This window comes from Osmia bicornis, chromosome 5 (genome assembly GCF_907164935.1).
Source record: "Osmia bicornis bicornis chromosome 5, iOsmBic2.1, whole genome shotgun sequence".
NCBI classification, from domain to species: Eukaryota; Metazoa; Arthropoda; class Insecta; order Hymenoptera; family Megachilidae; genus Osmia; species Osmia bicornis.
Window position 1 is genome coordinate 11,045,328 of NC_060220.1, and position 26,925 is coordinate 11,072,252.

The window sequence follows — 26,925 nt, forward strand, 5'->3', positions numbered from 1 at the left end:
TTCCTCCTGTTTAAATGCCGAAGAGCTATTGCGATGTGTTATATTATACACTCTGTTTCTAATTCCTTGAGAACAAACAAGTCGCAATAATATTGACATATTGTCCATTGAATGTTTGCAGCTTTCTTTCAAATATATGTATAAACGTTAATATGTTTTTACTGATTTTTGCTAGTTAATATTGCAAAAATCGTGGAAACTAAAATTAAACACTCGTATATATGTTCTACGTGTAGTAACAGCAGCCTCCTTTATAGATTAGGAACATGTTTCGTGCTGTAACCTGTGACTACAAATACAAAAACACTGGACATACCTTTAGTCTCGAGGGGTCCCAGACACCTCTGAGTAATGTTAGATTGCTATGACAGTAGTGCCTGTTTTATCAGTCCCTCATTTCCCACACCATGGATTCATAATTATAGACACAATTTTGGCTCCCTTTGATTCTATTTCTTTTTAGAAATTAGTCAAAATCATATATTCTCAAATTTGTACTTTAAAAATACCGCCATAAATTAGATTTTTAAAAATTCGATCCTCGCGCCATCTATACAGAAACGGCTGAAACTACTCAACGACTTACCGATTGATTTTCCAAAACTGTGGCGGCCGACGTCAATGTCGATAAGGAAGATTACGCCGTCAAGATTATTCTCACCACCACCTTTGTCGAACCATATTTATCCGTTCATTTGTCATGTTTAAAACAAATTGGAATTGCTTTTATGAACAGTCATTCTTCACTAAATCCTCAAACCATTATGTAGGAGAGAGAAAGGCGTTTCTCGTCTCGGGATCGTCTGTCAGACTCATCAGTGGGGCTGACAACAGACGATCCCTACCCCAGACACCTATCGTACCGATATTCGGAACTTCTATATATCCGAACGGCATGCCGGGAGAGCACTTGCGAGAGAACACCCGCGATCTCGTCGCCACCTAGTGCTCCCCGGCCCGAACTCAAGGCGTCCGGGGAGACAAAACTCTCTCCCCTCCACTAAACGCCTACAATTAAGACATATTAACCTTTCAATAAATCTTTTAATTTGTACAACCGAATGTTTTAACTTTTCCCATAAAACAGAAGAACACCGCGCCATCTAATGGTGTACCGGAGAAGCGATGTCGGTAAGTCTTTGAGTAGTTTCAGTTGTTTTTGTATAGATGGCGCTGCGAACGAATTAAAAAAATTTAATTTATGAATATATGATTTTGACTGATTTCTAAAAAGAAATAGAATCAATGGGAGTCAAAATTGTGTCTTTAGTTGTGAATGTATGGTGTGGTAAAAGAAGGCCTTCCTCAGAATAAAGGTATTTCATTTCGCAATTAAATTATAATTAACGTTTATACACCGTTTATATAATATAACAAACAACTACTATTTATTTTTAAATCAATTGAGAGAATGGTTAATCTCACAGAATAGACCCATAAAATAGCACTTTAAGATAGTTAGATAATACAAACAATAGACCTCTATCTCATTAAAATTTAGTATGATGGACAAGTAGTAATAATTGGCATTAAACAGTCTAGAGTCATTTAGTCGATTTGATCAGATTTGCTATTTCTATACAAGTGGATAGTAGCTTTTGTAAAGCATCATTACTAATCTCATCCTGCTTTTTTATGATGCCATTTAACTCATCGCATATTTTATTTACATGTTTATCGAGATCATTCACGGATGGGTTTCCCACTGATTGAGTTTCCAGCTTTGCGAGCTTCTCTTCTTTCTGGGAATCCTCGTAGTTGCAGCAAACGTGACAAATGTTCAGAGAATTTCTGGCCACGTGTTGCAGATAATGTTTAACATCCGAGAAATCTTGTAGCTCGAGATAAGTTGTACCGGAAAGATAAGCCGGCAAAGTATCATTTAAGGACGGTTTTTTCGTTACAGCAGCAGCCATTGTCGTAACGAGGTCCTCGTTCGGACACATGTGGGCTACATGATCGAAAGACTCCAGAGCCTCTTGTCGCACCCATGGATTCTCATCTTCTAGTAGCCGACAATTTAGCTCTGCTAACGCGTACGAGCTCCTAACCATGCAATTGCCGAAAAAATTAATACTATTTCTTAAATAATGCGACGCGATCACCTTCACGTGCGGTGGAAGGCATGGGAAGGATGTTAATACTGCTTCTAGAATCTGAAATCATAAAATTCTATTAGTCGATAATGTTGGTTAAGTGAAATCGATAAAGATATGATTGCTTATATAGAATAGGATAGACAATTTTCATAACCTTAGTATTTCATGTATTCGTCCCTCAGATTTAACATTAATCTTTCAATAGTAGACTTCGGTCAATTGTGGTTCAAACTCAAGGAACGTACACAACAGTATTACAATTAAGAAAAATTAGACACTCAAATATATACATGAAATTACCCAGGTCATTGATTTATTTGAATGTAAAATCCCGAGATACGAAAAAGTTGATTTTAATTTCTTCAGTGTAAATGAAAGAAGAAATATACTTACTGCAACGAACATATCGTCTTGAATTGTTTCAGATTCCATGGCGTTGAATAATTTCGACACGAACTCTGACAATATATCCAGTTGCCTTCCTTCACAATTTTCAATGGTGTTTGCAACTGAGTTCCATATCTGAGACAGAATGTCAATTGTACTCTTCTCGCCCGCGTAATTCAGTTTTCCAATCATGGACGTCAGTGTCATCTTGCGAAGAGAAGAAAGATTGAAATCATTAGAATTTTCTATATTTGAAATTCAAATTGCACGAATTTGAATACTACCTTAATTAACCGTAACTTACAATACGATTCCAATTTTGCACAGTCGGTTGTCGCTGCAATTCTATGAACGTGCTAGGAATCTCATTAAGCACGCAAGCCAACTGATTTTGCAAAAACAATTTCGTTTTCGAAGGTAAAAATCGCGCGAGAGGTATCCACGAAGGATTCTCAAGATCCTCTAATTCCATCAGAATGTTGTGTCTTGTTTCTTCAGCCAATAAACTGTACAGTCTTCCGATTAGGTTCTCCAATATGATTACTTCAAGGCTGTTATTGCGTTTCATCAAAGCGGCATAGACTCTTAATAAATATTTCACGTGGCTGGCACAGAGATCTGATGAACCAATGCTGAAAAACAAAACTGAAATTAAAAAACAAGATCTATAATTAATTTCTATTAAAAGGAAGAGATTAAAGAATTAAAGAACTGAAACGTAACCACTGGTCTCAAACAGAGAAATAAATGATTTACAAACCGGCCAATAAAACACCAAACATCTGAGCTGAGCAAAGAGCTCCAAAGCCTATTGCTTAGCAAATGCTTCAACAAAATTAATTCCATAGCATGAAACCCATCTGCTGGAATCTGACTGATAAGACTGCAGATTGGTACCAAGGTGGCTTCGTACAGAGAAGCTTTTCCTGGTCTTTCTCCAATTTCATGAGCACCTTGTATTTTTATTTGACCCATGCAGATCTCTTCCTGTACTTTGTAAGGGAATTAAATATAAGCATCATGACAAATGTAATCAAATAATTAGAATATATGAAAGAAATGATTGCAAGTGCAACATGGTAAGATTCAGATATTAAAATTTAATGAGAAGTATAAATAAATTATAGACCAGACGAATTGTTTTCATGTTAAAAAGAATTCAGAAATATTTACTATCATTAATGTTTGTAAAAGCGATATCAATTATTGATTCAGAGCCCAACGTCCAATTACAGTGTTGTTTATATGGCATACTAATTAATTTCTTCATGATGCTGATTGTTAATAAATGATAGCCTAATCTATCGATTTTTGTTTGATTGCCATACTCGAAGAATGCCTGAAATATTATTAAAAAGTGAATCTTTGAACTAGTGATTGAATAAAAGTAAAAAAACGAACCTGTTTGAAATGGGGTATTTTAAAGACAGTATTTAGAAACGATTCAACACTCCTTGAAATGTGTAAATTCAGCAAATTAATTGTTCTGCTATCAGTCTGCGTTTCTTTCTCACACGAAGGATAACACCTGATTGTGGAGAATAATAAAAAATAAGCCAGTTAACATATATATATATATTAAGCCATTCCCAAAGTTTGATAATCATAATAATTTTTTGGATAATTTAATATTTAAAAATTAAAAATGGAATTGACTGCAACTGAATACCTGTGCATTTGTAAAAGAAGTTCAATTACATGGAGAAGAATTTCGTTGTTTATATCGGATGAATATGTTGCAAATAATTTGTCCAATATTTTTAATATGCGACCAACAACTTTGATGCTTCTCTCCTCGATTGGATTGGAAGAATCCTAAATCAAACATGAATTATATTAAACTTAAGGTTTATTTTATTTCTTGAATAATTATCCTTTCTTCAATTAATAAGCACATATAATATTAATTAAAATGTACCTGAAATAATGAAAGCGTTCTAATTACATCTTCCGTCATTTCTACTAGATGAGAAGTTACACTTTCCACATTAACTCTCTTCACCACAAGTTGATGCTTGATTGCCATATCACAAAAACTTTTGGATGTTTCTACGAACGTATGTGGATTCAAATCATGCGATATAGTGATTAATGACCCAATAGAATCAATCACTGCAAAAAAAAAGAAGAAGAATATAAAAGAATGATAATAAATGAAGAAGAGAAAATTAACAGAGCAACAGTGTCTTTTTTATCCTGTTTGACGTACTCGATAAAGAATAAGAATCGTTCGGGTTAAAGAATCGTTAAGACGTAATAGGATCGCTCACCTTTTATCAACAGTTCCGTTTCCGATTCCTTGTCCGTGTCGAAAACCATTATAGAGTTCAAAATGACTGTGAATAGAGTCAAGTTCGTTTTCGCCTTGCGAAAGAGGCTCGCTAATTCTTTCTCTACAGCCTCGAATAAAGTTTCGTACAACTTCTTACTGCAAAGAAAAAGCTCACCCTATTATCAGAGAAGAAACACGTCGACTCGCTTAAAAACAAAATTACTTCGTAAGATTTGCAGGCTGATTAAGTTTTACGCTATTTCTTGAGAAAGAAGATGATCAACTACGAAATTAAATATTTCTATTTCGAATATAATAATTGTACTTAAAATAATTAATCGTCGTCTTAAACGGTTGCTAATTAGAAGAAAAGAATAGGAAGATTTTTCAGCATCATTAGCAAAAGTAATTAAGTATTTGTCTCACCTCTCTCGACAATGCTCGAAGACTAATTTAATCGAAAGAAGTAGATTCTTTGATATGGATTTAAAACTGCTAGCGGATCTTTCCTGAAACTGCGCCATACGATGCATGGATATTTCTTCGATCTTCAGCAATTCGTGGCACATAAGTAATTTTCGTTTTACATTTTCCATTTTGTCTTCAGCATTTCCGTGTATTATACCAGGGATCTCCTTCAAAGTCTTCAAACGAAGATGTATAATATAGGTATTTAAAAAAAAAAAAAATAGAAATATTTAACTGTGTCCAATTAATTAATTTACCTCGGATAAAAAGTGATGAACCGGAGGAAGAATTTTATTGAAAGTTAATAGATTCGAATAATTATCTGAATCATCGGATAAATATCCTTGCAGAGCCAACTGGAAGGATTCCACACCGTTCCTTTCTCTGAGTTTCTCCACGGCATCGTGGATATTATTTTAATTAAGAAAAATTTGCACAAATAATCATGGTATTTTAAAATAAATACAAGTATCTTGAAAATATAAAAAGGATATTTTTAATTTCGAGAAATGATCTTCGTGAGATATATCCAAATCGGTGAACGAATCTTCTAACAGCGAATTGAATGAATTCTCGTCTGCCATTTTCTGTAAATTAATCAATTCATATTTGGAATAATTATTTTTATTTTTACGATAGTTGGTTCGCGTTAGAAGCCGATATACGAGCTGATACTTGCATCGAAATTCTATTTAAATAAATCGTTTAGATTTCTACCGAAGAGATGATTCTTTCTAAAACGGTTAGCGATATAATTTATAATGCTGTTTCTCGTGTCGTAGGCAAATCAACGTGTCTATCAATCGCGATGAAACGGCTCGATCGCGAAACGAGGCCTCGAAAATTTCTTGGCAAGCTTTCCAAGCCGAACTATCCGGTGCCGATCAAGCACGATAGACAGCAGTTTCTCCAGGAACCGGAACAGGGATGGATAAACTTTTCCATAAAAACTATTAAAACAATTTTTCTAACGAACAAAAGAAATCAATGATGAAAATTAAATTTAAATTAAAATCAATAGATTGACTGTTACAATAAAAGTGGTCCTTTTGAATAATTACTGAAATATTAATGAATCAAAGCCAGCAGTCATTCTAATTAATCATACACTTCTCGCGATTACTTACAAATAATTTCAATAAATAATATTAATCAATGATGAAATCAATGATGAAAATTGAATTTAAATCAATAGATTGATTGTTACAATAAAAGTGGCCCTTTTGAATAATTACTGAAATATTAATGAATCAAAGCCGGCAGTCGTTCTAATTAATCGTACACCTCTCGCGATTACTTACAAATATTTTCAATAAATACTATTAATAAAAAAATTAATCTACTAGAAGTTTAGCAGAAGAAAGAATAGGATAGATTGGTAAATGGAAACCGAGAAGTCGTTCATCGGTTTGTCCATCCCTGAACATCGAAGTCGCTGATAAGAGGTGCAATTAAGCCTGCAAACGCTAATGGGCGGGCTCTCTTAATTTTCGGCTATTCGACGTGGCCGAGTTCCCGGGGCGAAAGTTTCTCGTTTAAATCCTCCGATAGAGAGTTACTTGGCGGACGAAGGAACGAGGAAGAAAGAGAAGAACGGATTCGAATGATCGGCGATGCCATGGTAACTAAAGACAACAACCTGTCAGATGATAGGTAAAGTTTTGATCAATAATACCATGTGACTGCTGGTCGAATTCGAATTCTCTGCTTGGATGACAGGTTTTTGAAAAACTTCATCGAAACGGAAAAGGAAATTGAGAAGCACCCATAACCTATCGAGCACAGGGTGCTCGAAGCTCTATCAATCCTCGATGCACTATAAATTAGTGAAAACAGAGAAAAATCATCAATAGACATAGGATCATGTTTTATATTTACTCTAATTCAATTTCAAAGCCCAAATTCCAGTTAAATAAAATTCGAATGTTATTGGGTTGCTGCTCTGATTTCAAAATATGTATACAATCTTCCACGATTTGATGACATCAATTTGATGACTAAATTGAAGCTTAAAGCCTGACGAAAATGACTGCATAAACGTTTCATCGATACTCTTAGTCTTCGTTGGAAGAAACAATGAATCACCTGAAAAGCGCCAAGCTTCAAATTGATTGATTCATCCTCCGTTCCAGCGAATAAATCAATCAATTACTACTAAGAATCTTAATCAAATCTGAAAAATTAATATTATTTCGTGTATACTCGATCCCATGCCTACTCGTAAAACGGCGGCAGTATCGGGCGTCGTTCGAATTAAAGGGAGCAATACATCGTTCAACCACCCCACGCTGGAAGAGGGTGAAGGTGACGTGGTGTTAGTAGCCTGGGAGTAGGTGGAAGCAGCAACTGCACGTAGCAGGAGGGTAACACGAAGGTGAAATGGCAGTGGTGGTGAACGATCGTGTCAGAGGGCAATGGATGAAGTTAGTCAGTCGGCGTTTGCTCGCGCCACCATCAGGATGGAACTTCGTTCGTCCTCCATCTTCCTATTAAACAACAAACGCGTCGAGTGAGTACCTCGAACGATAATTATTATATCATTTTTTTTTTTTTTTTTTTTTTTTTTAAATAATAAATATTACAGAATGTAGCTTCAGAGGGTCGGAATGTCAGAGTCTGGGAAATCGGTGAGACCAGTCAGACAATTGTCTTTGCAACCAGCCGCGCCGAGAAGACAATTCATCAGGAGACAACGATCAGCGGAGGAAGAGAAATCCTTGCAGATTTGTGTCAGCCCACTGGCTCGAGGCAAACGTGGAACGAACGCGAAACCCAATTTGGAAAGACCTAAGGTATAATGATATTAGGTTGTGTAATAAATTCCCATGTTTTTTTGTATTTTATTTTTTTCCCGCAATTTTGTTGTTTTGTTAGGTGAAATATATACCTATACGCATTCTTGCTCTATAAACCTATCTGCTTCAATTTTTCGAATTAATTAATTTGAGTCAATTTTCAGACTTTTGAAATGGAAGTTCCAGAAGGCAAAAAAATTCATTTTCGAAATCTGCTCTATTTCGCCTTCCGTCGTGGTCAAAAAACTATGAAAGCAGCTCGCGACATTTGAAAATGAATTTTTTTTCCAATTAATTAATTCGAAAAATTGAAGTAGAAAACACAAAATTGCGGGAAAAAAACAAAATACAAAAAACAAGGCGGGAATTTATTATACAACTTAATAAATAATGATATTTTAAATCATAGTAGAGAAGAACAAGTAATTTAATTGTTTAACTTCTGAAGGAATTATTAATACCTTTCACCCTGGAATATGGTGATGCGATATGAATTTCAGGTTCGAATCGCCTGGAAGGAGAATCGTAATCAAAATGAGAGAGAAGTGGAGCAAGTTGAAGTGGTGGCTCGTCAAATTCCTGGACGATCCAGGCCGGCCACCGGGAGATCCAGAGGGTTCATCGCGATCGACAAGCCGTCGATCCTTTGCTCCAGACAAGAACTCGCGGAGAGGCTGAGACTCGCCTGGAAACACCGGGAGGAGAACAAAGCCAATATAAACATATTCTTAGCGCACAAAACCTTGGAAGACAGATGCGATTCTGAGATGTCGAGTCACGCGACCGTCACTGCTCCATCGTCTCCAGAGTCGAAATACAAAATTTCATTTTCTGAAAATTCTAGAAGGATACCAGACGAAGTGATTCGGATATCAAAGACCCGATCCGCAGGTCAATCTATGAAGAAAGAAACTCGGAACGATTTATTGTTAAGTTTTGAACGATCCAATGTGGGAGAAATCGCAATGTTGAATGTAAATAAAATTGCTGAAAACGAAAAGAAAATGGGGAAGGAAAATTGTGAAGTGGAAAAGGAACAAATAGATAAAGTATAATTTTTCTGAAACTATTTAATCCGTCGTTTTATGATTTCTTTTTTTCAATAACCGTGTTCTTCATTCGTTTAAGGAAATATTACGAAACGCGAACACGGAGGGGTATCTTGAAAATTCCAAGAAGAAGACCTCGACGAGTATCGACTGTTCGACTTTTCGTGTTCCATCGAAAGCGTCGCCGTTAATTAAAATCGAAAACTCGCCCTTGGAAGTTGAGAAAGTGTCGAAGGAGGATTTTTCATCGGCCAAACAGAAGCGTGCGAGTTTTCGTAGCTGTACCAACAGAGCCTTCCTCGGCCCAATTAAATCGCCGACGAGCGAATTAGAAAAAAATAGAACAGAATCGAAAGAAAACGTGACGAATAAACCAGTAATTACGAAAAGCGTTTCCGACAAAATTGTAATAAAAACGACTGGAGATTGCAAAGCGAAAGAAAATATTCTCGAAAGCAAAGATTCCTCGGCGTATAATAAAATGATGACTCAGAAGACGAACGATGTTAACAAGTGTAATTTAACGATTAAAAGAACTATTAGTTCCACGGTGGATGATAATTCAATGATCGATAAAGTTTTAACTACGAATAATAGCATGGAAGTTAGATGTAGTTCGGTGAACGAGAGAAACCCACCTTCGAAGAAGATAGAAATTCAGAGAATAGATCAAAGACCTAGGAGAACTAGCTCTGCACCGCCACAGAGACACGTAGAAACGAATTCGTCCAATCGTGTTCAAATTAATATTGTGATTGATACAGCCGTTAATGGAGCTTCGGGAAAGGGTAGAGAGGAAGATAAATTAGAGATAGATCGTAGAAACAGTGGGATCGAAAGGAGAGATACAACGAAGGTATAATAATTTTAATTATTTTATAAAAGAAATATTTTCATTAATATTTTTCGTTTAGATTGCAGGACGATCAGTGAGGTCCGCGCCGTTGAAGAGGCGCTCGAGGAGCGCGAGAAGGCGATACTGGGGTTCTGGTAAAACCGACGAAGAAGGAAAATCACGGCACCGATCGTCCGGTCGTGGAAGAAATTCGATCGATTCCAGGACTATTGATATCGTCACAATGGTATCTCTTGTCAGTTCGGCTGACAGTGACAGTGACATTGAAAATTCACCGAGGGACGACAAATTAATCAACGAATTACGCAGCAAACTTCCCACCACGTCGATCATTAAAACGTCGATGAATCCGCTGTGCAGTGCCAGGAAACCGATCAAATCAGGTATATATAGAATAATTTATAATAATAATATAGCGATAATAATATGATAAGAATTTTCTTGGGTAATTATTTAGAAGTTTGCCCTCCTCACCGATTTTCGTGACCTTGAAACATATTGTCAAGGTCATCATTCTGAACAACTTTTCCCTATACATGTTAACGCCGCTCGGCCTTAGTTTCCGAGATATTTGCAAAAATCTTTGGTAATTAGTTAAAAGTTTGCCCTCCTCACCAATTTTCGTGACCTTGAAATATGTTGTCAAGGTCATCATTCTAAACAACTTTTCCCTATGTACACTGAGTTGCATTGAACTTGTCGCAGCGAAGTTGGCTACACATTCACTAACACATTCACGCCGCGTCGGTGAGTCGATCTCGCCCATCGGCTCACCGACGCGGCGTGAATGTGTCAGTAAATCTGGAGCCAACTTCACTGCGACAAGTTCAATGCAACTCGGTGTACGATGAGTCCGATCGAAGTTGTCGCAGTGAAGTTGTCACCTACATGGCGTGAATGGGTTAGTGCGCCAACTTCACTGCGACAACTTCGATGGGACTCATCGTACATGTTATCGCCGCTCGGCCTTAGCCGCGGCGGCGTTAGCGCGCCAACTTCACTGCGACAACTTCGATGGGACTGAGTGTATGTACACTGTATTCCGGGAAAAATGGAGACTGAATGGTGATTGAAAGAGTGATTGAAGTGGTTTGAGGTTAGGGTTAGGGTTAGGGTTTTGTTTTTGTTTTTGATTTTTTCACGTTATAATTACTCTTTCTTTCACTTTTTATATATTGTATACTTACTATTCATTTTGTGTTTTGTCAGAAATCGGAAACATTTCGCCCATAATGTCGAAAAATGCCATTATACGGTCATTAACATCATGTTGACGTCGGAATAAAAACTCAGCTATATATCCCACGTAATGAGACGTACGAGTTCCATAACGAGGAATATTAGCTCTCGTATCACGCCATGTACGCTCTAAACCTAAACCTAACCTAAACCAAACCTAACCCTAACCCTAACCCTAACCCTAACCCTAACCCTAACCCTAACCTCAAACCACTTCATTCACTCTTTCAATCACCATTCAATCTCCATTTTTCCCGGAATACAGTGTATTACTGGTGACATAAATATAACTGCAGTTTTTTACGAATATCTCGGAAACTAAGGCCGAGCGGCGGTAATATGTATAGGGAAAAGTTGTTCAGAATGATGACCTTGACAACATATTTCAAGGTCATGAAAATCTGTGAGGAGGACCAACTTCTAAATAATTACCTTTTCTTGAATTAAAACTATCTTATTATAAATCCTTTTCTTCTTTTTTTCTTCTTTCATACCGCCCTCTGTTATTGATAAGGGATTTAACAGTTCATAAAAAAATATCGTACAATTGGATAAAGCTGTTGAGAGAAATTGCAAGTAACGACACTCGAATATCGTGCAGGAATTTAATAACACACACACGTACACACGGAGCGTGCAAAGACGACCGTGGAATGATAATTGAACGAGTTAATTAGAAGCGACGCGAGACACGCGAGCTGCACATGCCGCAAATAATTTCCAAATATCCACCTTTCGTTGGTGTCTCTAAACGCAATAAAAAGAATACATACGATCGTCGGCGTTACTTTTTCATCATTATCCGCACGAATTTCTCGGCCAACTTTTACCGATCGTTTAGATTGCTAATTTTTTTTACCGATGTGTTACAAGTGAACAGTTTCAAGTACTTGAAACTTGTTTAACCTCTAAACAAAGAACTTTGCTTTTACTTGGAGAAATCAGATACTAATATGATTATCATACTTGAGAGTTATTCAATACGAAGATATATTTTCTACTCATTTATTCTAAAATATACACTTCGAATAATTTAATAAATTTGGTTGTTCCAATTTTAACACTTTATCGACCGGTCGTGCGCGACACTTATCGACCGGTAACCTATTAATCGGTTCTTTGTCCCCGGAGTTTATCGACTGGTAACCTATTAATCGGTTGCCACGACAACCAATAATTTGTTATCTATTATTGAGTTACGATTGTTAGATTGTACTGTAAGCTCCCACATTTTTTATTTATATAATTTTTTTAATCCTACCCTTTGCCGAAACAGAGCCGGTGTCAGGGAAGTATTTGCAACCGCTACCGGTCGGTAAAGTGTTAAAAAAAAACAAATCGTTTCGACTTCAGAAAATATAATAATCTTTCTTATCGTCACTTTAGGTGAATTCAACGAATCTCCCTTGCTGTTCTCCCGAATTGTTCTCATACTTCTCATAGGAAATTCCAACTATGACTAGAATCTGTAAATTCTCCCAGTGTCCGCAACTTTGTTCCTTTTAATACCATCGCTAATTAAATGGAACTTCTATCGTGCAACGACACGAAACCCGTAAAGATAATAAAGGGTATCGAACACGTTAAATCGACCAAACTTCTTCTCTTGGTATTACGCCACTGACCCTGAAGCAAAGTATTTCATTGAAACTTCTTATGCAAATTGACTTGTAATAATTACACCCTTGGAGGTTAGCTGTTCGATCCTTGTAAATCATCAACACGATTGTATACGAAACACAAGAGATCATAAACGTTTGAAGATGATCCGATGAGATATCTTAAGTGATCTCGACAGAATTGCCATTAATCATGCTAGAATTAAGAATCATCCGTTTTATAATTTTGAAACTTTCATCATTTGTTTTATTCTTTCAGAATACATATGTATAAACTGGTAATAAAAATATGTTCGTTTAGACCCGTGAAATTAAATCGATGACAAGGAGATATCGTTTGGCCCAGTTTTCTGTAAACGGGCAAGTGTTGCGAATGCAGGGCCATTAAATTAGGTTACTCGGTAAACACATTTATTCGTGACTATAAAATTCTACAGTCGATATTGCCTCGATTCAATTGGATCAGGTATAGGACGTCCAAGAATATGGAATAAAAACGCAATCGAGTGATTTATTCGAATATCATTTGAATTACGAATTCGGTGGATTTCAATTAAAAGATCGAGATACATATTACTCTTTGTACAGTTTCGTTCCAGAAAGATTCCTTCGACGAGGACTCGTCGAAAGAGCAACAACCTCAGGTAAAGGAGGAGAAGAAAACAACGCAACCACGACTAGCGATCGTTAGCCACCGTGGAAACGGCGGTACCCTGTCCTCGAACGAAGAAACAGTCTCTTGGAGAACGGAAATATCTGATGTGACCGTACCTGTTCTGACGCTGATCCACGATGCCGAGGAGACACTCGACGTTCCGTTGACCGATCGCGAGAAAAGATGTCTGGCCGTGCCTATTGGTGATTTACGTGACAAAAAAAGAAAATTATTGAAAACTCGTAGCACCTCGTCACGATTGTGAGTATAAAAAAAATAAATGTTATTCGTAATTTTTTCAATTTTCAAAAATTTCGCTTGAATTTTGTTTAAATGTATTTCAGAGAAATAGAAAAACAAACGTTATTATCGAAAACGAAAATCCAAGAATCGCCAAGAATTGTTCAACAGAAAATGGAGATTCCAAGGCAACAAATTAAAACCCCCACGAACAATATCACCGCCAATGTAATTATTAATTATATTAATTCTCGCTTCTCAATATATGAATTTATCACAAATTTTTTCCTAGGTAAAATCTATTTTTGTATCACATTCCAAAGAAACTGTTCAACCTGTACAATCTACATCCACAGAACCACGATTCCAAACGAATAAGGAAAAAGAATGTTGGCATCTTTATAGGAAAATGTGCGACAAAGGGATCTGCGTGTCCTTTGACACGGTCTTAAGGTTTGAAATTTTGACCACAATGTGTTTATAATGTATCATAACATCAATTTGTAGCTTTACATTTATAAAGTCATGTTTCAGGGGTATGCTTACGCCAACGGAATACCGACTAAGACAGAAAGAACTTTCTCAGGATTTATGACTAAGCGTAATATTCAATAAATTGTTGATACTTTTGTAAGGAATCTGCTGGCTACTTTGAATAATACGGACAAACACTGTTAAGAAGAACCTTACATAGAAAGGGAAAGGAAAGCTTAAAATCAAACAATAATCTAAGCCCGTAGCCAATATTGGATTATCATGAAATAGAGTTAGCAAATAAAATATCCGAATTAGTTCTACCTTATTATCGGCTTCCCCGGTCAACTACGATCCAGGCCCTTCAAATTCCCGTAGTAATGCTGTAACGAAAATAAAATAATTTTTAACAAAAAATACAATCGACTTCGAAATGCATTAAAAAATATGAAATAATTTCTACTTCATTTATACAAATACCCAACAGTTATTAATAATACCTATTTACTCGTTAAATAGTACATATACTAAATACATTTCAACCATTTCGGAGGCGGCGCAAAATTAAAAATACCCGAATATACGATGCTGCCAATAACGATTTGATAGGTTGCCGACGCCTAAACTAGGATCTTCCTGGTAGAAGAAAAGTTTTTAATTTTGCGCCGCCTCCGAAAAGGTTGAAATGTATTTAGTATACTATTTAACGAGTAAATAGGTTTTATTAATAGCTGTTGGGTATTTGTATAAATAAAGTAGAAATTATTTCATATTTTTTAGTGCATTTCGAAGTCGGTTGCACTTTTTGTTAAAAATTACTTTATTTCACACTTTTTAATGGAACAAGCAGTATTTGTAGGATGTCGTAAGGTGGTTTGGGGAAACTTCCGAAAGGCCCCACCACCCCAGGACAACCAAACTTCGGATTTATAGTAATTGAGGGACGAGAAATCGAATGAGACCATTTTCAGAACTGGCAAATAAACCGTTCTCGAAATATACAGGATGTTCCAAAAGTGCGGAAACCCCCTATTATCTTGATAAGAACGCATTTCCACGCAAAATGACTAACCAAACCCTAACCCTAACCCTAACCCTAACCTAGGTTAGGTTAGTCATTTTCCGTGAAAATGCGTTCTTATCGAGGTAATAGGGGGTTTCCGCACTTTTAGAATACCCTGTACAGTATTGCCTCGAAATAAGCAAGTGGTCTCGACTTCGAAATAAACAAGTCGCTATCCCCTCTTCTTTGTTTGAAGTCGCCCGCAAAGTGAGAGGTACGAGAAATGAGTGAGAGGTCCATGAAAGCGCGAAGCCGATGTTTAGGGTAATTTTCACGCTCGACTGAGCAGTGACATCGGTTAGTAGAAGAAGGATGGAATATATGTATATAATGCTTTCTATCCTTGTTCAAAAAATAACATCGCTGCTCGGCCGATCACTTTATGATTTGCCGCTACCTCGCGTTCTCTATCGTCCCGTTTCGAGAACAAAGTCAAGCCGAATAGCTACCTCCCTCGAAATAAGCAACGGTTCGGTCCCGAGCCACTTGCTTATTTCGTGGCAATACTGTATATCTTGAGAACGGTGTGTTTGCCAGTTCTGAAAATGGTCTCATTCGATTTCTCGTCCCTCAATTACTATAAATCCGAAGTTTGGATGTCCTGGGGTGATGGGGCCTTTCGGAAGTATACCCGGTGGTTTACCGTTCTTGTTGGTTAATTGCAATAACGATAGTTTTTAACGATAACAAGTTCCATACATTTTTGCAAGTGGGATCATCGCGGAAATATCTCTTATTAAATGTGAAAGGTTTCATCGCAATCGGTACATGCCTTGAAGAGTATACACATATACAAGAAACAGTAGAGAATCGGCGACTGCATGCTAACTCATCCACCGGTAGAGACACGTAGGCATACGTAGAATTCAATGTAGTAGTAACAATAGTTTTTCACGAATATCTCAGAAACTAAAACTTTCCGTTAATTATGCATAATGAAAAAGTTGTTCAGAATCATGCCCTCGACAACATATTAAAAGGTTATTGAAATCGTCTAATCTTGAGATTATAAACTTCCTGTATTTTGCAATAACAATGTTGTGTGATGGCGCGCCGGGCGACATCTGGTAGCAGATGATCGGCCGCGTGGCACGCAACGGCATACGATTAACTGCGTACATTACTAATAAAACAAGATCACTACCCGAATCCTTACCGTATCACCACAACAACAATGAAAAAATGAAAAAATGAAAAATTTTTTTTTAATGGTACCAATCGGAAGGCATACCCTACAAGATGCATAAGGTTTTGTTCCGATTGGTCCATCCATCTCGGAGTAATCGGTGAACATACACAGAAAAAAAAAAACCTATATTGATCGAATTGAGTAACCTCCTCCTTTTCGAAGTCTGTTAATTAATACGCCACGCGATCGCTGGTGTCGCTACAAACACATATAAATGATATCGGTAAGATACACAAGCACTTGATCCCTATATATGTACGTATGCATGGTCTTACTTATTCAAAACTTAGAAAAATAAAAATAATGGAATGGAAAAAATTACAACAATATATGCACAATAAAGGAAATAAACTAAAATTTTTACAAAATATATATACAGGGTGTCCCAGAACTCGCGTAACACCCGGAAATGGGGGGTTGCTGGGGTGATTCTGAACAATTTTTTCCTTTACCAAAATGAATTTACCAGAAGCATAAGAAATGTAAACCATTTAGGATGTTTACAACATAAGAAGTCCAAATACTGAAAGGCACTTTGTATAATTGTTTCTTTTCGGCCTGTTCAATATCATATTCAAAGCTTCGATGTAACCGTTAGCAGCTCGTCAACGAAGTTCGACAGCATTGTCTTATAACTTTTAGACGCGTTGACATTTTCAGCATACATATATAATGTATGTTTTTAATTTTCATTACAGGCCCAAAAGAAACAATTATAAAAAGTGCCTTTCAGTATTTTTATAATATATAAAACGACAAAAGCACATCATCTAGTATATTATCCAATTTTAAAAAGAGCATTCTGTTTTAGAGCGTTTAAAGGCTACGATGTGGTTCTTACACCGCTTCCGTTTAATCCTTTACATGGGAGAATTTGAATTGATATTTATTATTAATGAAACCGACTGTGCTCGATATTGTACATACATACATGCCAACTGCCTATTTTTCGGAATATTTATTGTTAATATGTAACCATATCGTAGAATTTCAAATCATCTGAAACTATGAAACCAATAATTTGTGAAAAGAAACCGCTGTTAATTACTGCAGATATTAAAATACACGAGAATTGATCAACATTTTAAATACTTGAAAATAGAATCAACTTCTATTTTCATGTATTTAATGTAATATACGATGTTTATAACTTATTCCTTTGTAATGTATAATTCAATAAAATACTTGAATTGTTGTTAATAATGTTTCTCACTTAGAACCCTACCTTACACAAACAAGACTTCTATTATCCTAATTTTGCCAGACATTTATATTATATAATAACTAATTTAAAATAATTTAAATTTTTATTTAAAATTTAAGACTGTAAGAAATATTGGGTCATCCCGTAAGTAATGCGGTTTTTTGAGAGTGAGTTTGGCTATAATTTCCAGAACGAAACGTTGGAACCATCTTTGACCTTGGCTTACACTCATAATGCCTGCACCATAAATTTTGCACATTTTATCTACTGTTGTTGCAGCAGTATTGCCCTGGCGAAATTCCCAAAGCAAAATCTGCCTTAAATGCTCTTTTGATACTTCCATGATAAAATTTATTTTTTCACGCTTATATTCACGTCTGGGGGGCAGTTAAGCCGACAGAAAATTACTGAAAACATTCTACAGTAACTGCAATATATTGCATCATTCATTTGGACCAATAAAGAAAAACCGCATTACTTATGGGATGATGCAATATATTTTTCAAAACAATTTTCCACGAAAACTTTAAACATGATACGCTACTGTTTCACGCGTTTTATCAATTGCCTGTCAATTTGACAAGTACTCATTATAAATTTGCAAAGTACACGAAATCACGTGCTCCTGATTCGATAGATACTAATCTGACAGGATGATCTTAAATCGTAATATTCTTTTATTGTTATGACATGTACTATTAATAATGTCTCTACCAAGAAAGCATGGGAACAAGGTTAACGTCGACTACAAAGCACGACTGGAACACAAGTTATATCTGGTATATGTTTTTTAATGAGTAGAGGTTAATCAATCTCTTTCCTTGTGACTTCATCAATTTTGATTATTCAATTTTTCATATAATAATCTTTGAATAATACCTTTTTAATATTATAATCATGCATTGCCTTTTCTTTTTAATATTAGTAACATTTATATTAAAAACACAGTTTTAATACATACCGATATAAAGGATATAAACTACTATACTTATTGTCAATGATACATACATGAATGTAATTTATTATTATTACAATAGGCTAGAGAAAATCCAGAACCAATATTTGATGTATCCGAATGTGCTTTAAAGCATGTGCCATCTGGTATTTATTCGCTATGTAAAGTATTCAGGAAGAAGGTGCTATGGATGTACAGTAATAAATTAACTTCACTCTCTGGTGGAGGTGCCTTAAGTGATTTGTCATTACTTGTTGTATTAGATATTCATGGAAACGAATTTACCAATTTACCACCAGACATAATGTGTCTTGTCTCTCTTAAGGTATACGTAATTCCAATTAAACGTATTGTCATTGTTATATATATATTTTTAATTATAATATGCATCATAGGAACTTTACTTGCAAGACAACAATATAAGAAAACTGCCAAATGAAATAGTGCACTTAAGTAAATTAAACATTCTAAATGTTTCAAGGAATAACTTGAAACAATTGCCAGAAGCGATAGGAACGTTAAAACAGCTCATTACATTGGACATTAGTCAAAATAAATCCCTTCATAAACTTCCTAAGTCCCTTGGCTATGCGCAACAATTGGCACAATTAAATATCGATGAATTAAATTTGTCGTATCCACCTCAAGATATTTTATACGGAGGCACAGTAGTGATCATAGCATTTTTGGCTAATGAAAGTGGCATTGAGTATTTGCCAGAAGAATCTGTTTCAGATGTGGAATTGTCAAAAAATACAAGTTCAGATGATACCCAAGGAACATATAATAAGAATCATGATGTACAGGTATCATATAATAAAGGAGTCTACATATTGATGTTGCACTTGCATAGTGTGTCTTAAACATTTTCATTTTTTTATTTTTAGGCAGCATTACAGAAGCTAGCAAAAATGAAGGCATGTGGATGCTTATTTTATTTTATTACGCTTTCAAATATGTCTCATTGCACATTTACTATTAGTCATTGTGAGACTCAATTTTGATTTATTAAGTATTTGTTATATGTTTTAAAATACAACTAATTCATTTACGTATTCGTATCATTATAACAAGTTTAAGCAATGTTTAATTTTTTGCTTGCGTTATTTCAAAATAATTGTTTGTGTAATATTTTAATTTATTAAAAACGTAGTTCATAATTAGAAGATTACGATTTAAAAGTTAAGTTTACTTTCGCAGGAACATCGTCAAAACGCGTTATTAGAAGTTGAAAAAAATATGAAACAGCAACAGGAATATGAAATTGGAATTCATTCCATGTTGAAAGAACACAGAAAAAAGGTATTGAGATTAATTAGTTAATTAATAACTGAGTAGAATGAAATTATCATTTTTTGCACTAAAACATTTCGGTTTTTAGCTTTTGGAAGACCTTGCTTTAGAACAATCACAGTTACTAGACGAATTACAAAAAGTACAACAAGAAAGAAATTCTAACAGTGCACGTTTACTATCTTATATTTATAATGGTATAATTAATGTATTCCTTGAACACATTTGTCTATCCAAAAGATAAAAAATATTAACTTTACTTTTAGCTGAAAAAGAAGCAAATAACGTAATTAAGGAATTTCTGAGAAATAGCGAACAGGAAAGACAAAGTCAAGCGGAATTACTAAAACGCGAAAAACAAGAAGAAATTCAATTATTATTATCTTGTCATTCAGAACAGTTCATGTTTCGTACAAAAGATACTCTTCGTAAGTAGTCGTAATGTACATTATTTCCTTTGCTATTGTAATTGTATGTTCCTATAATTTTTACAGTTTCAATGGAGAAATTATTGGAAGAAGAACTCCATAGAACCAGAAAATTAGAAGAATATAGTAAACACAGAGATTATGCTGCACAATCTTTGCTCACACTGTTAGTAGAACATTAACGAATAATATTATAAATAAAAGTACAAAGTTAATGTACATATATATTTCAGAGAAGTTAGAAACAATGATCATTTAGCACAAATAGTGCAGAGTCAAGAGAGGAACAGACAAGATTTAGTCGATACATTAAAACAAGATGAAGTTTTACAAAAAGCTGCTGTTGCTGCATTATTGGAACGTAGCGACGCACGTTCGTGGAGTATTGTGCAACAAGTAAACTTGGTACAATTGCAATTAGCTGCTCTTACAAACATTGAATTGGAGAAAAGAAAACTAGAAATGAACCAACAGTTGGTATGTACTTTCAATGATTCATGAAAGTTTTTATTTTATTTTAAAAATATTTTATTATTTCACACAACAGAATGAAATAGCTGAGAAAAGGGTCGCTTTAAGCGCTATTCTGATGAATCTGTTGGAACAACAGAAAAGCAGAAGAAATCAACTTTTAGAAACGATTAATAATATTGAGCACCAACGCACCATCAATGTATGTACCAATGTAAATTTCTTTTCGACTTCTATGATGGTAACATTTTTCGAAATTATATTTTATGTTCAAAGAATTCTAGAAGAAACAGTCAATTTTGGTTGATGCAGTACCAGTCTTTAATGGAAGCACGACCTCAGGGTTTATTAGAAATGCTAGATCCTATGCTAGTGCGACATGTTGCGATAGCAGGAGCGCTACATTATTTGCCATTTTTAGCTTCCCTACCATCATTACTTCCGGATCTTACTGATGAGCAATTAGAAACTGTACGTGTATTTAATATATACGATAGATACTTGATATTCTGAATTGAAGTGTGTATTTTCAATAGATCGGAATACACTGTGAAGCAGATCGCGCTGCTATAAGACTTGCGGTTGAAAATTATTTGGCAGAAATAAAACTTAACGAACATAGAACACCTGTAACACCTTCTGCACCGCCCGAAGAAGCATGTACAAGTTCTAATTACGAAGAATCGAATCCTATTCAAAGTATTAATACTGCCGAATGTGTGATTTGTCTTGATTTACAAGTAAGCATAACTTTCATACTATTTAAACGTAACTATAGTATATTAAATGTTACATAATTTATATATGATTTTATGTTTGTTATAGTGTGAAGTAATTTTTCTACCATGTGGACACCTTTGTTGCTGTTCAGGTTGTGCAAATATGGTTTCTTCAGATTGTCCAATGTGTAGAAGTACTATAGAACACAAAATTCACGTTATAAAGCCTTAAAGTATCAACTCAATTTTTTATATATAGTACCATCTAGATTAATTATCTTTAATGTTCTATTATTTTAATTATGTTTTTATTATATTTTTAATTATTTTAATTATATGCGTTTATTATTTGAAAGTTTATACAAAAGGAGCTAAGTTATAGCATATATTTATATATTTTGGATATTCCCGTTTACAGAACTGGTAGTTCATAAAACATCATATTTATAGTTGTCCCATAAAAATTGTTTTTTAATTATATATCTGTTACATTTTATAATTTACCTATAGTATGATCTTTTAAATATACATTAAAATATAATTCTTGTTGGAACACGATTTGAAAAAGTAAGGTCTGTATTAGGTGCATAGAGTTTCAAATTCTAATGTTATTTTTCAGTGCCATAATAGTGTTTTAAGAGAACAAAATAGTTTATAATAATTGTACGTAAAATTACGAACCTTTTTTAAAATATTATCTACAATGCAAATAAGAAAATATTAAACGTCTGAAAATAAAAATTAGCAAATTGCATTTATTAACACTCGACTACAAATATCAATTTTTATATAAAATAATTTCTGACATATCTGTACATACGATAGCCTTATATGATAAAAATGATGACATTTTAATCTATTATGGTGGTTAAGAGTTAATAATGCAAATACTGAAGATAGTGCAAGCTTTTTGTAAACAATAGTTTATATAAGATCATTTTTTTATAAAAATTCACTTCTTAAATATAGTATCTTAAAAGTATCCATCAACAAGATATTGAAATTTTATTCATTTATGTGTATTAATAAAACGGAAATTGTTGAAATAAAAAGAAGTATCAATAAAAAGTTTCAAATGAAGAACTTTTAGATGTTTAATTTTTTTTAAAAAGCATTGATGAAATGGAACAGAATTATATACTTTTAAATAGTTTTTTATATCAATATATTTTACCTTTTATTTAGGAGTAATAAATAGAATGTGGCAAACTTGGAAAACTTATATAATAACCATATAAAATAGTATGATTCTTATATGTATAATACATATCAATAAACCATAACTTCCCTTCCTCCATCTTCCTCCTCTATTACATCATCTTCATCTTTTTTCTGTTGCTTTTTTTTTAGATGTTGCATCTTTCTTTTCTTTCTGAGCTTTACGGAAATTTTCTAATGACTCCTGGAGTGGTTCAATAAATTGATCAAATTCTATATCGGTCATTGCTTGAATAACATCCGAGCCACTTATCGTTTTACGATTTCCCTTTTTGGCAATTATATTTGCTGATGATGTTAAGTACAATATAAATATTGAAGATGCTTTGGCTACCGCCGTTCTGGCATCTTTAGCTACTGTAACTCCTTCTGGTAATGCTTCTTTTATAATTCTTGTTACAACCGCATTTGGTAAATTAAGATCTTCGAGTCGTTCTGCCATCGGACGATATTATTTATTTATTCTACAGAAATAATATTGTTGATCACATAATGAATTGGTTATTTACTATACACCACTTGAGGTTATGTTTCGATATATTTGGAAAACGATAAAAGTGGTAGAAAATCAGAATTACCCTGTCGTAAAATCGATGTCGTGTTCTTATAATGACTTAATCGTACTAAATTAAACTGAAATCAAAGTAAAAACAATAAATTTTTATAAGCTGTTTCTTCTTATTTCCCGCCAATGCGTCCAATTGCTCATACACGCGAAACAAACAGAAAACAATGCAAACGAATATCCATTCAATTTATAAGACTCACTGCAATATCAAAATATCATAAAATTGATTGCAGTAGTTATTAATGTTAAATTTCAATGATATTAACAATAATGCTTCTGTTTTTCCAAGTACCGATACAACATTGTTATGATCAACAAACATCACTTTCAGCACCATCTATGTAAATAGTTTTAACTATATGTATAAATAGCTAACTATTTTTTGTATTATGAAATATGTAAATAATTATAAATAAGTCTTGCGTGTACTATGTACAAAATTCATTGTTTGAAATAGTTCATTAATTGCAGCTTCAGGTACAGTAGTAGGTTTCACTTATATTATATTGTTTCTAATTGTTACTTATATCTTATATATAGGATATAAGACATAATTATTATTGAAGTAAAAGATATTTTAGTATTAAACAATAATCTAAGAATAAGAATAAGTATTTTAATTCTTTCAAATAACGATTGACATTTCCGCTAATGTGGTGCATACATATTATATCGGTAAAGTAGGAAACGATAAGAAAATGGTAAGACTCCAGAGCCCTCAGAACTGTTGTATACTATATACAATATAATGTATAGATATATTCCACTAAACTGGACTAACATTTAGTTCGTATAGCACGAAGGATTTGTCGTCTGCAGTCTGATTTGACAAGATACGTTTAACATTACACTGATCTGTACTTTGACAGTTTGATTGTTACATTTATTGAACTTAAAGAAAATCAAACGAAAGCACCATTCGGAGAAAAATGTCAAAAATCGAAGAAGGAAATGCTCACATACGACAAGCTGAAAAAAGGTACTGTGAAATGATAAATTATGGAAAATTCTGTCAACAATCAATTTGAATTTCCTCAATTTTTTTATACAAAATTCATAATATATACTCGTCGTAGTGTAAAAATAATTTAATTTTTATTGATCCACCTGATAAACGAAGTAAGACAAATCTGTATTATAGCTTAAAAACATCACTATTAAAATGGAGACCCGATTTCGAAGTTGCGGCCGACGAATATACTACTGCAGGTATAATGCATATAAATAAATCATAACATGATGTCATACCAATATAATATGTATTATTAATTGTTTTAGCAACTTGCTTCAGAATAGCAAAATCTTATAAACAATGTAAGGATTGTTTGATGAAAGCTTCTGATTGTTATAAGGAGAACAGAGCGTATCCTTTTTAAAATAAATACTTGTCCAATGAAATATTTTAGACATTTTACTATTTTAATGTTTTTTTACTAATGCAATTGTTCCTTAACATTAATTATATAAAAGATGGTTTCATGCTGCAAAGTAAGTGCTTTAAAATTCCAACTTATATTTTATAAGATATATTATTATCATATACAAATGTTTTAGGAGTATTGAACAGGCTCTCTTAATCTGCAAGGAAATGGGAAATCTTTCAGAAGTACCAAAACTAGCACACAGCGCTTGTTCTTTATATCAGATGCATGGATCACCTGAATCAGGTGCAACTGTGCTTGATAAAGCAGGAAAGATGATGGAAGCTACTCAACCGCAAGAAGCATTAGAACTGTTTAAACGTGCTGCTAATATTGTTATGGTAAGATATTTCTTTTTCTCATAGTCAATAAAAATGTAATTAGAAGTGATATGCAATATATTTGTTAATAAAGGGCGAGGACAGTCCGCGCCAAGCAGCGGAATACATGAGTAAAGTAGCAAGATTGTTAGTAAAATTACAAATGTACGATGAAGCAGCAGACGCAGTTCGCAGAGAGATTGGAATGCATCAACAGATAGATCATGCGCCTTCTGTTGGTAGATTAACAGTAGCATTAGTATTAGTACAGCTAGCTAGAGGTGATCAAGTAGCAGCTGAGAAAGCTTTCAAGGAATGGGGAAATTATTGTGAAGCTCCTGAGGTATAAAATGTATTTTCAATTCTTTCAATTGAAACTATCTAATTGAAAATTTAACCCATTCATCTTTAGGTCAATACATTAGAAATGTTACTACAAGCTTATGACAATGAAGATGCGGATGCTGCAAGAGCAGCTTTAAATAGTCCCTTTATCAAACATATGGATGTAGAATATGCTAAACTTGCTAGAGGTTTACCTTTACCTCAACAAGAATATACAATGCCTCCACCAGGAGTACGAGCAAATGCAGCAGAGTCATATACATCTCCTAATGCATCAAAATTAATTGAAGAAACTACAAGTGAAATTCAAGTAAGTAATGAGTTCCTATCAATTCACATCTATTCTTGACAATACAACCGATTAAATAATTTTTCAGAATATGAGTGTTAAAACTTCTGAAGTTGCTGCTAAAATACCATCTGAGGATAATGCTGCAACATCATCTGAAGATATTACTAAAACATCATCTGAAGATACTACTGAAACATTGTCTGAAAATACTGCTACATCATCTAAAGATACAGTGACAAAAGAAGAAACACCAGAAGCACCTTCACAAGATGTAGAAAAAGAGGACGAAGACGATTACGAAGGTGGTTTATGTTGATTGATCATATTTATTAAAACCAACGTAACTCATGTCTTAAATTATAAACAAATTTTATTTTGTAAAAGGTACTCTATATCGTGTTAACGCAGAGATATATATTTAATGCCTGAAAAATATTTTTTGTGGGCATGCTTATATATACATACATATATAACTGTAAATCTTGTTGAAACATTTATTATTGACTTAGTAAAAATACTTTCAATGAAAATTATATTTATACATATATAGTTAATACTTTATGCTTAGAAATATGATATTTATGACAAATTTTCATTTATATGAAATTTACAGTTACATAAAATATGTTAAATATAGTTCTTTATATAAAGGAATCCTACAACAGGAAATAAATGTGTAACATATATGCACTTATGTTCCATGCAGTACAAGAAAACAGCATTTAAAATATAATTTGTTCACATATTAATATCAGTTTTGTAAATTCTAGTATGTACTCAAAATATCCTTAGTGAATATCTGTGTGTACGTATAATTGCAAAATGTTTTGTTAATGCGAAGCATGTACAAAACAAATATTTTAATACTATAATTTTACTTTACAGCTGTACAAACATATGTAGCAAAATAAACTGTTATTGTAAAAACATAAACACACATATGTATAGACTCATTTGTATGTGTACGTCAATAAAGAGGTTATGAATATCAAACGAAAATGTAACATCACATGTTTTACTTACAAATTCTGCATTTCAAAGTTGCATGCATTATTTTCTTTCACAGCAAATCTTCAAGAAATTATAAAATTATATTTAACAAAATATTCTCACATTCCGGGCACAATTTGTAAAATACGAACGTCCTTTCACCCGGCGTCTTTGAAAGTTTGCCGCGAAATGACATGTATAATATACCAAAACGGAAATCGAATGTAATAATCGAATTGAAAAGTATCGAATTTATATATTTAAAAAATTATGTTTATATTATATTTATATCTATA

The 26,925-nt window shown here is 33.9% G+C and overlaps 5 protein-coding genes across 9 annotated transcripts; 3 read left to right on the plus strand and 2 right to left on the minus strand.

The window, feature by feature from the left end:
* Positions 1 to 1,305: 1,305 nt before the first annotated feature.
* Positions 1,306 to 26,805, minus strand: LOC114878661 (uncharacterized protein C1orf112-like). 4 transcript variants are annotated; one of them, XM_046285679.1, is made up of 14 exons: positions 26,663 to 26,805; positions 14,478 to 14,536; positions 5,721 to 5,813; positions 5,484 to 5,630; positions 5,185 to 5,402; positions 4,757 to 4,914; positions 4,405 to 4,598; positions 4,156 to 4,301; positions 3,888 to 4,014; positions 3,660 to 3,825; positions 3,247 to 3,478; positions 2,791 to 3,118; positions 2,493 to 2,693; positions 1,306 to 2,156 (listed from the first exon to the last, which is right to left on the minus strand). In XM_046285679.1, exons 3-14 carry the CDS (start codon positions 5,808 to 5,810, stop codon positions 1,545 to 1,547), a joined length of 2,619 nt encoding a protein of 872 aa, XP_046141635.1. In that variant the 5' UTR covers positions 5,811 to 5,813; positions 14,478 to 14,536; positions 26,663 to 26,805; the 3' UTR covers positions 1,306 to 1,544. The 4 variants fall into 4 exon arrangements, with proteins under 4 accessions (XP_046141635.1, XP_029048562.2, XP_046141636.1 ...); XM_029192729.2 differs by lacking the exon at positions 14,478 to 14,536; XM_046285680.1 differs by lacking the exons at positions 14,478 to 14,536; positions 26,663 to 26,805 and adding an exon at positions 13,556 to 13,600.
* LOC114878662 lies at positions 7,674 to 14,468 on the plus strand. The gene is made up of 9 exons (XM_029192733.2): positions 7,674 to 7,735; positions 7,811 to 8,018; positions 8,522 to 9,070; positions 9,150 to 9,926; positions 9,985 to 10,309; positions 13,373 to 13,700; positions 13,784 to 13,907; positions 13,972 to 14,132; positions 14,214 to 14,468. The coding sequence occupies exons 2-9, from the start codon at positions 7,833 to 7,835 to the stop codon at positions 14,272 to 14,274; spliced, it is 2,511 nt and encodes an 836-aa protein (XP_029048566.2). The 5' UTR covers positions 7,674 to 7,735; positions 7,811 to 7,832; the 3' UTR covers positions 14,275 to 14,468.
* Positions 18,003 to 22,202, plus strand: LOC114878663 (E3 ubiquitin-protein ligase LRSAM1-like). 2 transcript variants are annotated; one of them, XM_029192734.2, is made up of 13 exons: positions 18,003 to 18,388; positions 18,647 to 18,889; positions 18,960 to 19,370; positions 19,452 to 19,481; positions 19,765 to 19,866; positions 19,946 to 20,054; positions 20,124 to 20,285; positions 20,352 to 20,451; positions 20,519 to 20,762; positions 20,833 to 20,958; positions 21,033 to 21,227; positions 21,293 to 21,496; positions 21,582 to 22,202. In XM_029192734.2, exons 1-13 carry the CDS (start codon positions 18,314 to 18,316, stop codon positions 21,705 to 21,707), a joined length of 2,127 nt encoding a protein of 708 aa, XP_029048567.2. In that variant the 5' UTR covers positions 18,003 to 18,313; the 3' UTR covers positions 21,708 to 22,202. The 2 variants fall into 2 exon arrangements, with proteins under 2 accessions (XP_029048567.2, XP_029048568.2); XM_029192735.2 differs by lacking the exon at positions 19,452 to 19,481.
* LOC114878666 (DNA polymerase epsilon subunit 3) lies at positions 22,205 to 23,622 on the minus strand. The gene is made up of 2 exons (XM_029192741.2): positions 23,272 to 23,622; positions 22,205 to 23,157 (listed from the first exon to the last, which is right to left on the minus strand). The coding sequence occupies exon 2, from the start codon at positions 23,133 to 23,135 to the stop codon at positions 22,797 to 22,799; it is 339 nt and encodes a 112-aa protein (XP_029048574.2). The 5' UTR covers positions 23,136 to 23,157; positions 23,272 to 23,622; the 3' UTR covers positions 22,205 to 22,796.
* Positions 23,738 to 26,572, plus strand: LOC114878664 (gamma-soluble NSF attachment protein-like). The gene is made up of 9 exons (XM_029192736.2): positions 23,738 to 23,962; positions 24,049 to 24,240; positions 24,403 to 24,470; positions 24,540 to 24,624; positions 24,732 to 24,749; positions 24,816 to 25,023; positions 25,097 to 25,345; positions 25,415 to 25,657; positions 25,725 to 26,572. Exons 2-9 carry the CDS (start codon positions 24,191 to 24,193, stop codon positions 25,953 to 25,955), a joined length of 1,152 nt encoding a protein of 383 aa, XP_029048569.1. The 5' UTR covers positions 23,738 to 23,962; positions 24,049 to 24,190; the 3' UTR covers positions 25,956 to 26,572.
* Positions 26,806 to 26,925: the final 120 nt, after the last annotated feature.

Bases quoted from the DNA above. Each gene is read 5' to 3' on its own strand.
- LOC114878661 (XM_029192729.2), bottom strand. From the start codon at position 5,810: ATGGCAGACGAGAATTCATTCAATTCGCTGTTAGAAGATTCGTTCACC. The intron at 4,015-4,155 runs GTATTCAGTTGC...CTCCACAATCAG, and splicing joins CTTCTTTTACAAATGCACAG to GTGTTATCCTTCGTGTGAGA. The intron at 3,119-3,246 runs GTTTGTAAATCA...TTTGTTTTTCAG, and splicing joins GTTTGGTGTTTTATTGGCCG to CATTGGTTCATCAGATCTCT.
- LOC114878662 (XM_029192733.2), top strand. From the start codon at position 7,833: ATGTCAGAGTCTGGGAAATCGGTGAGACCAGTCAGACAATTGTCTTTG. The intron at 9,927-9,984 runs GTATAATAATTT...TTTTTCGTTTAG, and splicing joins AAAGGAGAGATACAACGAAG to ATTGCAGGACGATCAGTGAG. The intron at 14,133-14,213 runs GTTTGAAATTTT...GTCATGTTTCAG, and splicing joins TCCTTTGACACGGTCTTAAG to GGGTATGCTTACGCCAACGG.
- LOC114878663 (XM_029192734.2), top strand. From the start codon at position 18,314: ATGTCTCTACCAAGAAAGCATGGGAACAAGGTTAACGTCGACTACAAA. The intron at 18,389-18,646 runs GTATATGTTTTT...TTATTACAATAG, and splicing joins TGGAACACAAGTTATATCTG to GCTAGAGAAAATCCAGAACC. The intron at 19,371-19,451 runs GTATCATATAAT...TTTTATTTTTAG, and splicing joins ATAAGAATCATGATGTACAG to GCAGCATTACAGAAGCTAGC.
- LOC114878666 (XM_029192741.2), bottom strand. From the start codon at position 23,135: ATGGCAGAACGACTCGAAGATCTTAATTTACCAAATGCGGTTGTAACA.
- LOC114878664 (XM_029192736.2), top strand. From the start codon at position 24,191: ATGTCAAAAATCGAAGAAGGAAATGCTCACATACGACAAGCTGAAAAA. The intron at 24,241-24,402 runs GTACTGTGAAAT...TCTGTATTATAG, and splicing joins ATACGACAAGCTGAAAAAAG to CTTAAAAACATCACTATTAA. The intron at 24,471-24,539 runs GTATAATGCATA...TAATTGTTTTAG, and splicing joins CGACGAATATACTACTGCAG to CAACTTGCTTCAGAATAGCA.